At 44.1% G+C, this 16203-nt stretch overlaps 1 protein-coding gene across 1 annotated transcript; it reads left to right on the forward strand.

Moving 5' to 3' along the window:
- Positions 1–879: 879 nt before the first annotated feature.
- LOC119327817 (pentatricopeptide repeat-containing protein At4g21300-like) lies at positions 880–4920 on the forward strand. Its single transcript, XM_037600904.1, has 4 exons — positions 880–1140; positions 1306–3926; positions 3995–4232; positions 4383–4920. Exon 2 carries the CDS (start codon positions 1451–1453, stop codon positions 3809–3811), a length of 2361 nt encoding a protein of 786 aa, XP_037456801.1. The 5' UTR covers positions 880–1140; positions 1306–1450; the 3' UTR covers positions 3812–3926; positions 3995–4232; positions 4383–4920.
- Positions 4921–16203: the final 11283 nt, after the last annotated feature.

Below are 16203 nucleotides of genomic sequence, written 5' to 3' on the forward strand. Positions count from 1 at the left end.
CGGCTTTTTCTAGAAATTTTGAATTTTTCTACTGATGAGGCTTGGTGGCTTGACACGCTGACTGGATGGTCAAGGGTCAAAACCGGTCAACTAGAAGGGGAGGGCTTAATGCTGGTCGGTTCTAAGAGTTCGGGGCTGTAATGTAGACCATATTAGAATTGGAGGTTGTAAATTGGACTAGGGCAAAAGTTAAGGGTTAAAATATGCACTTCTCTCAATTTCAATCCATAGGAATTTTTTCTATAAAAACCCTTTGGATCATAGGAATGGTTCGTCAGATTCCTATGGAGTCTGTATTTTTCATGAATATGCAAAGTTATCGTGTCTTTTCATTGATACAGAAAATAGGAAAAATACAAGAAAATGTACAACACGCTACACAAACATAAGGAGTTGCGAGCATGGTGCGTGGAGCAGTGAGGAAAGAGATGCTCAACCTAAACAGAGGACCAAACGTAGCTAAACTCGCCTAGCCCGACCTTCGGCCACAATAGGCAAGGAGATGGCGCTCAATACACCCCGACCACGTGTGCATTTCAATTCACCCCATTCCATACAAATCTAAACATGAGCTTAATTTTTTTTATTTTTTTATTTCAAAAGTCCAATGCACTAATACTTTATCCATCTCCATTCTATCTCAATCTTCTTGCGTGCATTTTCTGCGCACCATTCAAGACACACATATTGTAAAATTTCCATTTTTTATAGATCCTACAAGAACTCATTGTACGTCCCCTCAAAAAAAATTCATTGTACGTGACATCTCATTTTTCCTTCTTTTTTTCATTCCTAAGTTTCTAAATTCCTGAGATACAAAGAAAGCCCTTGATATGCACCGTGTGATCTGAATCCTTTTGCTCATCTGGCCGTCGACAGTCTCCCTCCCTATTTCCTTCCGCTGGCGACCCACGCGCCGGCCGGCCGCCTCCCGCCCTCCTCTTCTTCTCGGCCGGCAACTGGAGTGGCCGCACGCCCAACACCCGCACCGGCACGCCGCGCGCCCGCTCCCGACGGCCCGAGGCTCTTCCTCCTCGGCTTCTGGGCGGTTGGAGCCGCACCGCCCGCACGCGGCACGCCCACGCTGACACGCCGCGCTCAACGCCCTAGAGCACTGCCTGGACCCCTAGTTTTGGTCAGGTATGTCCATTGCACCGATGCCTATTTCTGATTAGTGCAAGCGCCCATGTCGAGTGTGTCCTGTTCTGAATGTCATGTGACGAATTGAGCTGTTCTGGAAATTTAGATGTGCACCCCACCCATTAATTTATAGAGATGTTGATGCACTGTGAATTTTTTATTTAGGCAGCAATGGCGAAATAGCAGGCGACACGGTCTTTCTTTAAAAGCAAATTTTGATTCTAGCATTGGTGGAAAATGTGAATCAAAGGCATAATAATTTCTCTCTCGAGTGCTTCCTTTTTACATATCGGAAGTTTCTTCAGCTAGTATGCAGTCTGTGTCAAAGTTCGTTAAGATTATAGTGCCGGCTAGGAGGCTATCAGGATCTATCAGTGGTACAACTGTGGGTTCTAGTAAGAAGGTATGCGGTGCTGAAAAGCTTGCTCTGCTGGTCCAAAGCTGTTCAGATGTTTGGTCTCTAAAGAAGCTGCATGCTCGTGTTTTGGCACACGGACTTGGCTGGGATGCGATCCTTGGATCTAAGATTCTTGGCTTGTATGCACATTTAGGCGCCTTGCCCGATTCAAGGCTTGTTTTCCAGAGTATCGTGAATGGCGATCTTGCCCTGTGGAATTCTGCCATGGTTGATTATTTCAGAGCTGGTTACTTGGAGGAAGTTATTCTTTTGTACAGGAGATTGAAGTTGCTTCAGTTTTGTTTGAATGAGAAAGCTATTACATTTGGTTTGAAGAGCTGCACTCAGCTCAGGAATTTGTTTTTGGGCAAAGGATTGCATGTAGATTCGCTGAAGCTTGGCCTGAGTGGGGATAAATTTGTCGGTTCCTCGCTGATTGGGTTATACTCCAAGCTTGGCAAGATTGATGATTCACAGCGAGTGTTTGAAGAGATCTTTGAGAAGGATATTGTTGCTTACACTTCAATGATCTCTGGCTATTCTGATGTAGTGGATTCGTCTGCGTGGAATGCATTCGAAATTGCCAGTGAAATGATAAGGAATAACTTGGAAGTAAACCGTGTGACACTGGTAAGCTTATTGCAAGTTGCTGGGAATTTGGAAGCCTTCCGACTGGGTAAATCAATGCACAGCTATGCCATAAGAAGAGGAATTGGCGTCTCAGATGAAGTCCTAGAGACAAGCCTTGTTGACATGTATGCTCGATGTGGAGCTTATCAATTAGCATATGCTCTTTTGAACAATTCGAAGGGAACCGTGGCTTCGTGGAACGCTGTGCTTTCTGGTCTTACTAGAACTCAAAAGAGTAGGGATGCAATCCAGTATTTTTCTGTTATGCTTCATCATCATAAAGTAACTCCAGATTCAGTAACCTTTGCAAATGTGCTTTCTGCTTGTGCTGAATTATGCTATTGTGGCTATGCTGCTAGTATTCATGCCTACTTGATCAGAAGAACTATAGCCCTGGATCTTGTTTTGGCCACTGCTCTTATCGAGGTGTACTCCAAGTGCAAAAGAGTTGTGAGATCCAGGCATCTCTTTGATCAACTGACGGTTAAGGATGTAGTCTCCTATAACGTGATGATACATGGTTATCTGCAAAACGGCCTGGCAGATGAAGCCACCACATTACTCAATCACATGATGAAAGAATGTATTGCACCAAATTCTGCAACTGTTGTTTGCCTGCTCGCAGCTTTTGCTGATCAAAGGGATTTAGTAAGAGGAAGGTGGATTCACGGATTTGCAATTAGACATGGCTTTTCTTCAGATGTGGACATTGCAAATCAAATTCTGCATATGTATTCAATTTGCAGAGAAATTGTCGCAACAAAGATTGTATTTGACTCATTGGAAAAGAAAACCTTGTTTTCATGGACAGCCATGATGAAGGGGTACTTATCTTTTGGGTGTGCAGATGAGGTTGTTCGATTATGTCAATTAATGCAGCAAGACGGGGAGAAGCCCGATTCTGTCACTCTTATGTATGCAGTTCAGGCTGTTTCTGAGCTTGGACATCTGAAGGGTGTAAAAGAAATTCAATGCTTTGTTTACCATGCCTCCATGGAGAAAGATACAATTACCGCAAATTCTTTGATAACTGCATATGCTAAATGTGGAAGGTTGGATTTGTCAGAAGCTCTTTTCTTCAGTATGGAACACAAAAACCTGGATTCATGGAATGCGGTGATCAGTGCTTATGGGATGCATGGATTTTATCTTAAGGTTCTTGAAATGTTTCAGCAAATGGAAGAGGAAAAAATTAAGCCTGATGAGTTAACATTCACTTCTGTGCTTTCTGCCTGCAGTCATGCTGGCCTTGTTAAGGAGGGTTGGTGTATTTTTCAGTCAATGATTTCGCTGTATTCAGTTCATCCACAAGAAGAGCACTATGGTTGCATAGTTGACTTATTGGGTCGGGCAGGACAGTTAGAAGAAGGATACAAGTTTATAAAGCTATTGTCGTTGACTGATAAATCAAGCATGTATTGTGCTCTCCTCTCTGCTTGCAGAACATATGGAAATACACTGCTTGGGCATATTATAAGCAAAGAGCTCCTTGAGCACGGACCACAGGACCCAGGTACTTGTGCTTTGATTTCAGAAGTGTATGTACAGGAAGGACAGTGGAATGAATCTGCTAATTTAAGGGCTAGCGCTAACGGAAGCGATTCAAAGAAACTTCCTGGCTCTAGTTTGATGGAATCAGTCTAGGAAGTAGGGAGGGTGTTTTGAAGCCCAAGCACACATGCTCCTGCAATCTGGGCTGCTGGAAATCGAGTCGAGGTCTGTAGAGGAAGATGGAGTTCTTGCTGGATCCTGTTGACAGGTAAAGTGATGTTCAAGCTGTGCCGTAGTTCATTTGCCTCCCTATTCAGGCATATCTCTTATTCTCAGGGAGATGCAACCAGGTTCCCTTTTCTTGAAGCGATGGGGGATGGTGAGACCCCGATCGATCCATGTGATACAGTCGACGCGAGCGTCGTCGGTGGAGCCGCAGCAGAGCCATCATCAGTAGGACTATTGCAGATGACAGGAGCGATCCGCGAACAGCCGGCGAGATTGGAAGGGGGCCCTGACTGTTGTCGCGGGAACGGCAGAATCCAGTGACAAAATTCCCTGATTGGACGAAGAGGTTAGTACTTGTTAGCGTGTGAACAAATTCCCTGCACTGCTGTTTAGCACTGAGCTTGATTCTGGTACTATCTGTATCTAGTTACATTGAATTTGCAAATGTAGACGCGTCATATTTTCACTGCTGAACATCTGTTTTTGCCGGCTGCAGAATTAGAGCTGGTTCGGTTCCGCCAGAAAGGACCCATTGTCCGAGCAGAGTAGGCACCCTGGAGAAATCTACAGGGGGGTTCGCAGAGAAGAGAGAACCCGACAGAAAATGTCATCAAACCTGCTCTTGGCACCAGCTTCAACTCCTTGAGGCCTTGTTCGGTTGAGGTAGTTTTTGAAGGGGAATGGCAGGGTTTGAGGGGGATTAGATCCCCTACAAGCCAAAATCCTCTCCAATCCACTCCAATCCCCTTGGGAGGAGGATTAAACGAACAAGGCCTGAGCGAGTTTTATGACTTTTACAATCTTTATTCTTGGGAGAATTATTTTGGAATCAGATATGGGAAAAGCAGGTCGAATGACACAGATGACAAAATGCATGCAGAAAGTAGCGTGTGTTTGTGTGGTGAGGATGTCAACAAGTATATGCAACAAAACTGATCTAGGGAGTAGGGGGTAGTTCTCTGATGGTGCATTTTGGCACGTTGATTTTTTTCAGGGGAACCTGAGTGCCCAGAGCACACACTCATGCTGGAAATACTGTGATTTCATTTTCCAGTGATTTCCTTGACAGGTTAGAAAGATAAGGATATGCGTCCATGCTGAAAATATTTTTAGAATTTTTCATCTGATGGTTAGAAAAAGTCTGCTCCTCCCTTTGTCCCTCCTCCAAGAAAAGGCGGCTTGGGTTTCTGCCTCCCGTCGACGGCGCCGCCGATCTCCCACGTCTCATGTGGCCTTAGGGCCATGGGTGCGCGGTGGATCCCGGCCCTTGCCGACGGGAGGGCTCCGTTTTCAGGTGCTTTTTCAAGTTTTGTTAGGGTTTGTGTCCTGCTCAAGAAGACGAGTCGGCGGTGGCTTCTTGAAGATGGAATAGGGTTCTCCCCGCCTAGCCCCCGTCTCAATGGTGTGTCTAGCATCATCCAAGGGCGTGTGGAGGTGTGTCTTTGGCGGATCTCGCGAGATTTAGTCGGTGGTTGTCTTTGGTGGATCTGCTCGGATCCGGTCTTTGTTCGTCTTTGTTCATGTATCTTCAGGCGGTTGCTGTTCTGGGGCGTTGGTCCTATGGGACCTTAGCACGACGACTTCCTGACTGTCTACTACAACAAGTTGTACCCAGCTCCGGCAAGGGAGGGGCGATGACGGTGGCGCGTCTTCGGCTCGCTTCAGTGATTGTAGTCGTCGCTAGGTGGTCTATGAATCTGGATGTAATTTTTATTATTTCTGGTGTTCGTTGTACTACCATGATTGAAGATGAATAGATCGACAATTTCCCGCAAAAAAAATGTTAGAGTACCTAGTTTTAGTATATTACCTTTTTTTAGAAAGAAATATTTTTTCAGAAAAACTTCCGATCTATTCATCTTCAATCATGGCGATACAACGAACACTAAAAATAATAAAAATTACATCCACATCGTAGACCACCTAGTGACGACTACAAACACTGAAACGAGCCGAAGGCGCACCGCAGTCATTGCCCCCTCCCTTGCTGGAGTCGAGCGAAATTTGTTGTGGTAGACATCGGGAAGTCATCGTGCTAAGGCCTTATAGGACCAATGTAGAAGAACAACAACCGTCGCTGATGAAGAGTAGCGTAGATTGGAAGGATCCAACCTAAAAACACATGAATGTAGATGAACTACGACTAGATCCGAGCAAATTCACCAAAGACAGATCCGCCGGAGACACCTCCACACACTCATCGATGATGCTAGACACACCATCGGGATGGGGACTAGGCAGAGAAAACCTTATTCCATCCTCCAGGGAGCCGTCGCCGTCTCATCTTTCTGAACAGGACACAAACGCTAACAGAACACAAAGAAATAAATGAAAACAGAGCCCTCCCGCCGGTAAGGGACGAGATCCATCGCGCCTCCATGGCCCTAACGCCACCGAAGACGAGGCGGACTGACGGTAGCGCCGACAGGATGCAGAGGAACCCTAGACTTTTCTACAGGAGGAGGCAGGCCGTCTTGGGTAATGCCCGCTTAGAAAGAAACATTGAAAGGGCATTTTACATTTGATAATCATCAAAGAAAAAAAATAGTCAATGCAATGGAAAGATTGATAAAAACAAATTTACATGGGAAATCCTCCCCTTCAACCGACGGATTACAACGCAGGCATCACCTCTATCGAACAACACGTGTCATTTTCTTCTTTCCTTCTGTTGGTTTCTCACCATCGCAAGGCAAGATTCCAGCACACCGTTGCTATTTCTACAACCCGCCGGAGATTACTAAAACACGGCAGATGTTGCAGGATGTAATACGTCACCCAACAACTATTACAAAAAAAAAAAACAAGACCTTAGTTGTAAACAAATTGCAACAAGATCTCAGTTGCAAAACTTTTTTTTGTAACAAAACTTTTATTTACAAAAAATTATGCAACATGACCCGTGTTGCAGAAAACTACTGCAACGCGATGTTGGAATTTTGCTAGTAGGCCTTTTGGCCCAAAGCCCAACTAAAATTCAGAAATTCTCTTGACCTATTCATGCACAGATGTGAGTGGAGTGGGTGAGGCTAAAGTTTAGTTTTACCCCAGAAGTTGAGAGAGAGTTGCACCTCTTTATAAGGTGAGCTCTTCTACCACTTGTATGAGCATGAGAAGAGGAGACCTACACGCGCGCTCCTCCTCCTCGCTCGCCGCGCCGCACCGCGCCGCAGGATTAAGCCGAGCCGAGGACAGAGCTATGCAGGTTGTCTATATTTTTACTGCTCGGGAAAAAATAATGAGTCATTAATTAATAATTAACGGACGCGTTAATTACTGAACTGTTTCCGATTCTTTTGGATCATGACGACTCGGACGTGGGGTTTGCTCCCACGACCTACCCGGCCCGCACTATATAGTCAGGCAGACGTCTACCTTAGCCGCCGCCGCTTCGTATGGTTTCTCACCACCATTCCGGATCATTGCGCCGCCAAGCAAGTCTTCTCCATCCCTCCTTTCGGCGTGCACCGGGAGAAGGGACAGCAGGCCTCCGGAACCCCGCCTCTCGTGATCCTGTACGGGAGACGGCGATCAGGTTTTTGGGGAGCGCACTCGCACGACTGCTGGCAGCGACGACTTCGTGAACGACGACTTCTTCCCCGACCTCGGCAACCTCATCCTCGATGACATGGGCGATAACGTCAACGCCGGCGGTGCTGCTCCCGCTGCACCGTATGTGATTCTATCCTTCATGTTCGAGATCGTGGTAGAATTCATGTTTCTAGTATGTGCCCTACATGTGATATGTTCATCTGCTATGTTAGTTCGCGTGATTAGTTTAATCTCTACTACTGTAGTCATGATTTATCTTCTAATTATTTGGATTAAATCTCGTAGTAACTTGCTCATATTTCCAACAATCCAAAAACCTGATTATAGGCAATTTACTCCGAGTGGTTTTGCTGCGCATCTGAAGCCGCCTGCCTTTAAGGGGGCGCAATATAAGAGGTGGCGCATGAGAGCAGTCTACTGGTTTTAGACCATGGGCTGCTATGATGCCACCAAGGGCAAGTCTGAGGGCGATCTTAATCCAGCACAGCTGGAAGCTTTCGAGAAGATCGATACCCTCTTTAAAGGCGCTCTTCTGAGTGTTCTTGATGACTCCATTGTGGATTCGTATATGTCGTTTGACAACGGCAAGGACATGTGGGCTGCGCTCGAGGCCAAGTTTGGTGCCTCGGACGCCGGCAGCGAGTTGTACGTCATGGAGCAATTCTATGACTACAAGATGACTGATAAGCACCCTATTGTACAGCAGGCTCATGAGATACAGTCGCTCACAAAAGAATTTGAGTACTTCAAGTGTGTGTTGCCGGACAAATTTGTTGCCGGAGGCATCATTGCCAAGCTACCACCTTCGTGGAACAATTTTGCTACTTCCCTGAAACACAAGAGACAAGAGTTTTTCGTTGCGGATCTCATTGGTACTCTTGATGTTGAAGAGAAGGCGAGAGCAAAGGACACACATGCTCGAGTTGCTGAGGGAGGTTCTAGTGCCCACATGGTACAGAAGAAGAACTCCCAGCCCAACAAGTTCAAAAACAATAAGAACAAAACTCAGGGCAAAGGCAAGTTTGATACAAAGAACAAGCCATCACATTACCAACTTCAAGAAGAATTCTCATAAGAAGGGGAAGGGACTTTGCCATGTCTGCGGTGATCCTAATCACTGGGCTCCGAAGTGTTCTAACCACTTTAGGAGCGTGAACATGAGAAGAGCGGCAAGTCCGCTAATGTTGTCATCGGTGATATTGATATGAAGGAATCAGGGTACGGTATTTTTCCTACCATCCTTTCAGTATTTCAATCCCCTGATTGGTTAATTGACACCGGTGCCAATGTACATGTTTGTGCTGACGCCTCCATGTTTTCTTCTTACCAGGCAACAGGGACTTCACCCGTGCTGATGGGGAACGGGTCACATGCCATCGTTCGAGGTGTTGGTACGGTCGATCTGAACTTTACTTCGGGGAAGACTGTGCGTCTGAAGAACGTTCATCATGTGCCGTCCATAAATAAAAATCTCGTTAGCGGTTCCCGTTTATGTCGAGATGGTTTTAAGTTGGTTTTCGAATCCAATAAAGTTGTAATTTCTAAGTATGGACAATTTGTTGGAAAAGGCTATGAGAGCGGAGGCTTGTTCCGCTTGTCTTTGTCAGATATTTGCACTAAAGTTATTAATAATGTTTGCCACAACAATGAGTCTGATATTTGGCATTCACGACTTTGTCACATTAACTTTGGTTGCATGACGCGGCTAGCCAATATGAATTTAATTCCGAAAATCTCTACTGTCAAAGACTCTAAGTGCCAAGTATGTATGCAAGCTAAGCAACCTCGCAAGTCTCATAAGACTGCAGAGGCAAGAGACTTGGCGCCACTAGAGCTTATACATTCTGATCTTTATGAGATGAATGGCGTGTTGACAAAAGGTGGAAAGAGATACTTCATGACGTTGATTGATGACTCCACTAGATATTGTTATGTGTATCTCCTAAAATCAAAAGATGAGGCTTTAAATTTCTTCAAAAATTATAAAGCTGAGGCAGAGAACCAACTTGATCGAAAAATTAAACGGCTTAGGTCCGATCATGGTGGAGAGTATTTTTCCAATGAATTTGATCTGTTTTGTGCGGAACATGGTATAATCCATGAGAGGACGCCTCCCTACTCACCTCAGTCAAATGGGATAGCCGAAAGAAAGAACCGAACTCTAACTGATATGGTTAACACCATGTTAGACACATCGGGTCTTTCCAAGGAATGGTGGGGGGAGGCGCTAATGACTGCGTGTCATGTCCTAAACCGAGTTCCCACAAAGCATAAGACCATGACTCCGTTTGAGGAATGAGAAAGGAAAAGATCAAAACTCTCTTACCTACGTACTTAGGGTTGTTTGGCGAAAGTCAATATACCAATTCCCAAGAAGCGCAAGCTTGGACCAAAAACTGTGGATTGTGTTCTTCTGGGCTATGCTTTTCATGGCATCGGCTGTAGATTTTTGATAATAAAATCTGAGTTATCCGACATGCATGTTGGTACGATTATGGAGTCGAATGATGCAACTTTCTTTGAGGACATATTTTCTATGACGGATATGTCGAGTTCATCAAATCAGGAGATACCTACTCCATCTAGTGAGGAATTCACTGTAATTCCTGAACCCACCATTGCGATGGAACACGTTGAGAATCCCATTGAGGGTGACAATGGAACTCCTGTGAGGAGTAAGAGACAGAGGGCTGCAAAGTCCTTTGGTGATGATTTCATTGTGTACCTCATGGATGACACACTCAGGACTATTTCATAAGCCTATGCATCTCCTGATGCTGACTATTGGAAGGAAGATGTACGTAGCGAGATGGATTCCATCTTAGCTAACGGTACCTGGGAGATCACTGGCCGTCCTTATGGGTGCAAACCTGTAGGATGTAAGTGGGTGTTCAAGAAGAAGCTTAGACCTGATGGTATGATTGAAAAGTACAAGGCACGGCTTGTGGCCAAGGGTTATACCCAGAAAGAAGGTGAAGACTTCTTTGACACTTACTCACCCGTGGCTAGACTGACCACAATTAGGGTGCTACTATCACTGGCTGCCTCACATGGTCTTCTCGTTCATCAAATGAACGTTAAGACAACTTTCCTCAATGGAGAGTTGAAGGAGGAAATTTACATGGATCAGCCAGATGGTTTTGTAGTACCTAGTCAGGAAGGAAAGGTGTGCAAGTTATTAAAGTCTTTATATGGCCTTAAACAAGCTCCTAAGGAGTGGCATGAGAAGTTCGAAAGAACATTAACTGTTGCCGGCTTTGTAGTAAACGATGATGACAAGTGCGTGTACTATCGCTATGGTGGGGGCGAAGGAGTTATTCTTTGTCTGTATGTCGACAACATACTGATATTTGGAACCAAACTTGATTTAGTCAAGGAGGTTAAGGATTTCTTATCTTGCTGTTTTGAGATGAAGGATCTAGGAGTAGCTGATGTTATCTTAAAAATCAAGCTGTTGAGAGATGAGAATGGTGGGATCACACTGCTTCAGTCTCACTATGTGGAAAAAGTCTTGAGTTGTTTTAGGTATAGCGACTGCACGCCTTCTCCAACTCCATATGATACTAGTGTGTTGCTTCGAAAGAACCGACGGATTGCTAGAGATCAACTGAAGTATTCTCAGATTATTGGCTCGCTTATGTATTTGGCAAGTGCCACGAGGCCTGACATCTCTTTTGTTGTGAGCAAGCTGAGTCGGTTTGTGTCAAAACCGGGAGATGATCATTGGCATGCGCTTGAGAGAGTTATGCGCTATTTGAAAGGCGCCACAAGCTATGGGATTCACTACACCGGGTATCCAAGGATACTGGAGAGTTATCTATATCTATACTATTTATAAAAGAGCAAACATTATCTTCTCTAAATGCACCCCACAAAACGTACACAAATACATTACCACCGCATGATTAGTCCCATTAAACTCAATCTAACGGCTAGCCTTAACCTAATTTGTTCTCTGTGTGCACTTAGCAATTTACATTGACTTACCGTACTTCATCGCGGAGGAAAATATAAAAGTCCACGTCCGGTCAATTAGGAAACTATAATCACGGACACTCGTATTAAAAAACTAATCACGGACGCATCTAATTATTAGGAAACTAATCACAAACGCATCTTATCAAACGCATCTTATTATTAGGAAACTAATCACGGACGCATCCTATTATTAGAAAAATAATCTATATCTATACTACTTATAAAAGAGCAAATATTATCTTCTCTAAGTGCACCTCACAAAACATACACGAATACATTACCACCGCATGATTAGTCCCACTAAATATTATCTTCTCTGTGTGCACTTAGCAATTTACATTGACTGATCGTACTCCACCGTGGAGGAAAATATGAAAGCCCACGTCCGCTCAATTAGAAAACTATAATCACGGACACTCCTATTAAGAAACTAATCACGGGTGCATCTAATTATTAAGAAACTAATCACAAACGCATCTTATTATTAGGAAACTAATCACGGGCGCATCCTATTATTAGGAAAATAACCACGCGCGCATCCTATTAGGAAATTAATCATGGATGCATCTAATTATTAGAAAACTAATTACGGACAATTCTTATTAGATAACTAATCATGAATACATCTAATTATTAGGAAACTAATCGCGAGGGCGTCCTATCGTCTCGGGAATCGCAATCGCGAGTCGCCTGCCGTCACCAGCCCACCACCCACACGAGCCACAGTGGGAGACACGCGAGGAGGAGCCGCGGCTTCCACCGAACACACACACGTGTCGTCGCCGCTTTCGTCTTCTGCCTGGAGGCCAGGTCACTTTTCTACTGACTGCAACGACTTCGTTCACGTCCTGCATGTTCTCCAGGAACCATCGGCATCCGTGTCGACTTCAGCTCCGTCCACAATACCCATGCTGACAACCACCCACCGCCGACGCCCTTCAAGTGGGGGCAACGCTGAGTATCCTGGATCAGTATAAGCGGGCCAAAAAGTTTGAGTGGGGGGAGCCCCGGTGCATGGAGGGCGCTGCCTTGCTGGACGACTGATTCACCTGCATCGACAACGCCGCCCAGCTGGTGAGAGGACACGGTCGCCGCGGCCGCTCGCAGGCCTGAACGACGGAGATGCTCGCCTTCACACGAATGCGCCGCACGCACGCGCTAATCAGATAAGCACCGAGTGTTGTGTTTTTACTGTCATCGCTACCTCGCCAGTGATGACACATCTAGAAGTACACGAATTAGAGATGAGGCAATGAGAAACAGAGGTGCGCTGGAGCACACACAGTTGGGTTTCAGGCAACCAATGCCTTCTTTCTTTATTTATTTTTTCACTGATTTTCGCGTACTTGCAACAGACATCCCTGTTTTTATAAGTACTGACTATCGGTTATTACATGGCCAACTCACGACTACATAGTGAACTCACAGACAAATTCGCTGAACCAAGACCTTACTTGCAGTCATGAAATTACATGAAAAAAACCCAGAAGTTTGCATAAGTTTTAGTGAAAAAAAAGTTCGCATAAGTTTTACTAAAAAAACCTGAAGTTTGCATAAGTGTATTTGCTTGTCCAGCAGATACATGGCAATTGTAATTTTACATGAGCATTTTCATACCGTCCTTATCTATAGTTGAGTTAACATGTTTTCCCGATAGAAAACTTGGACCACATACAAGAGAAGCAAAAAATGCATGTTGATTATGATGATGACGAATGTAGGATATTTTGTGGTCATGGTAAATTCTCATATCATTTATTTTATTTCATTATTGCACTCTACATTGCATACTACGCACGACCACTTTGGTAGAGTTGACGAGTTCGCATCATACAGAGAGACCAACCATGTTTCTCCGAATATCTTGAATCAATGATCCTTATGACTTCATCTCTACTACTTATAAGAAGTACATTTTTTCATTTGATTATTTCCTGATTTGAGAGGTAAGGTATGTTTTATCCACTAGAGTTGCTAAAATTGGAAGCATGTCTGCAGTTTTTTTCTTTCTAAACCGGCATTTGTTGGCCTTTTTTTGCCACTGTTATTCTTACAAGTGGTAGCCTATGCATGTTGAAGACCATTTCCAAATTATTTATCTTCGTATCATTATTACTACAAACTGAGAGGATATTTGTTATATTGTCAAAATTTTAGAATGTTGAGCCCTTAAAGAAAATGTGTAGTACTGAAGTAACTGTTCCAAGTTGTCATATTAATGATTTTGTCTTGTAATAATAATTCTTGACTGGAGTTTGTTGGCACTGAAACGGTTCCTTAGCTTGTCCTAAGTGACATTTTCATGTGTGATTATACTTGCATAAATGTGTGCATATGGAGAATCATGATGAATCTTTTAAATAATTTTGAGTTTTATACATTGGGAACACTGGGTGGTCTTTTAATACAGGAGACATGTTGATTAAGGAGAAACGATATTTCAAATTGTTTGTACGAGTAGGGAATAAGAGATTGTGTATTTTATAGGGAAAATTCAAATTTATGAATAAATTGTCTTGTATTAAGTTTAGTATAGTGTGTTAATCCAAATAGACGTGTGTTGCACGTGCACACTTATTAGTTCAAATAGACGTGCGTTGCACGTGCACACTTACTAGTAGTGACTCAAACTGGATATCTGATGCTGATGAGATTAAGGCCACAAGTGGTTATGTTTTCACACATGATGGTGGCGCTGTTACATGGACGTCTTGCAAGCTCACCATCTTAACGAGGTCAACTATGGAACCAGAACTCACAGCATTAGACACTGCCACTGTTGAAGCAGAGTGGTTTCGTGAACTCTTGATGGACTTACTGAAGGAAATATGCCCTAGAGGCAATAATAAAGTTATTATTTATTTCCTTATATCATGATAAATGTTTATTATTCATGCTAGAATTGTATTAACCGGAAACATAATACATGTGTGAATACATAGACAAACAGAATGTCACTAGTATGCCTCTACTTGACTAGCTCGTTGATCAAAGATGGTTATGTTTCCTAATCATGGACATGAGTTGTCATTTGATTAATGGGATCACATCATTAGGAGAATGATGTGATTGACTTGACCCATTCCGTTAGCTTAGCACTTGATCATTTAGTTTGTTGCTATTGCTTTCTTCATAACTTATACATGTTCCTATGACTATGAGATTATGCAACTCCCGTTTACCGGAGGAACACTTTGTGTGCTACCAAATGTCACAACGTAACTGGGTGATTATAAAGGTGCTCTACAGGTGTCTCCGAAGGTACTTGTTGGGTTGGCATATTTCGAGATTAGTATTTGTCACTCCGATTGTCGGAGAGGTATCTCTGAGCCCTCTCGGCAATGCACATCACATAAGCCTTGCAAGCATTGCAACTAATAAGTTACTTGCGGGATGATGTATTACGGAACGAGTAAAGAGACTTGCCGGTAACGAGATTTAACTAGGTATTGAGATACCGACGATCGAATCTCGGGCAAGTAACATACCGATGACAAAGGGAACAACATATGTTGTTATGCAGTCTAACCGATAAAGATCTTCGTAGAATATGTAGGAGCCAATATGAGCATCCAGGTTCCACTATTGGTTATTGACCGGAGACGTGTCTCGGTCATGTCTACATAGTTCTCGAACCCGTAAGGTCCGCACGCTTAAAGTTTGGTGACGATCGTAATTAGGATTTTTGTGTTTTGATGTACCGAAGGTTGTTCGGTGTCCCAGATGTGATCACGGACATGACGAGGAGTCTCGAAATGGTTGAGACATAAAGATTGATATATTGGAAGCCTATATTTGGATATCGAAAACGTTCCGGGTGAAATCGGGATTTTACCGGAGTACCGGGGAGTTACCGGAACCCCCCGGGGGTTATTGGGCCTACATGGGCCATAAGGGAGAAGAGGAGGGCCGGCCAGGGCAGGCCGCACGCCCCCTCCCCCCTAGTCCGAATAGGACAAGGAAGGGGGGGCGATGCCCCCCTTTCCTCTTTCTCCCTTCCCCCTTCCTTTTCCAACAAGGCAAGAAGGGGGAGTCCTACTCCCAGTGGGAGTAGGACTCCTTGAAAGTGCAACTATCCCTAGGTGGTTTTGGTAATTCATAACAACATATAGCTCATTGAGCTAATGCTATTCCAAGATGACTATTTCAGGAAAGCTCAATGATTAGCATGGCATGGATGTGAAAGTGAAACCCTCAAAATGCTAAGGACAAAGGATTGGCTCAAGCTCAAAAGCTCAAGACTCTTCATTTTATATTTTAGTGATCCAAGATCACATTGAGTCTTTAGGAAAATCCAATACTATCAAGGAGGGATGAGGTGTTGCTTAATGAGCCTCTTGCTTCATGTGCATAGTGATATGCTCCAAAACCCTCAACTACTTTCCCATATCCACATATGACCTAAACCCTAAGCCAAACTCGGTCCTACCAATTCTTTCTATCCGGCGCCACCGAGTTTCACTTGTCATAAGACACTGCCAAACCCTAGCAATTCGGTTTTACTGATAGGGATCTCGGTCTCACCGAGATGGGATTGCAAACTCTCTGTTTCCCTTTCGTAACTTTTCGGACTCACCGAAAGAGCAAATCGGTCCCACCGAGATTGCAATGTAAACTCTTTGTTTCCCTTTTGTAACTTTTCGGTCTCACCGAAAGAGCAAATCGGTCCCACCGAGTTTGCCTGACCAACTCTCTGGTTAGCTTATTACCAAACTCGGTCTCACCGAGTTTGTGTAATCGGTCTCACCGAGATTACGTTATGCCCAAACCCTAACCATATCGGTCCT

Source organism: Triticum dicoccoides, chromosome 7A, assembly GCF_002162155.2.
Source record: "Triticum dicoccoides isolate Atlit2015 ecotype Zavitan chromosome 7A, WEW_v2.0, whole genome shotgun sequence".
Lineage (NCBI taxonomy): Eukaryota > Viridiplantae > Streptophyta > Magnoliopsida > Poales > Poaceae > Triticum > Triticum dicoccoides.

Bases quoted from the DNA above. Each gene is read 5' to 3' on its own strand.
- LOC119327817 (XM_037600904.1), top strand. From the start codon at position 1,451: ATGCAGTCTGTGTCAAAGTTCGTTAAGATTATAGTGCCGGCTAGGAGG.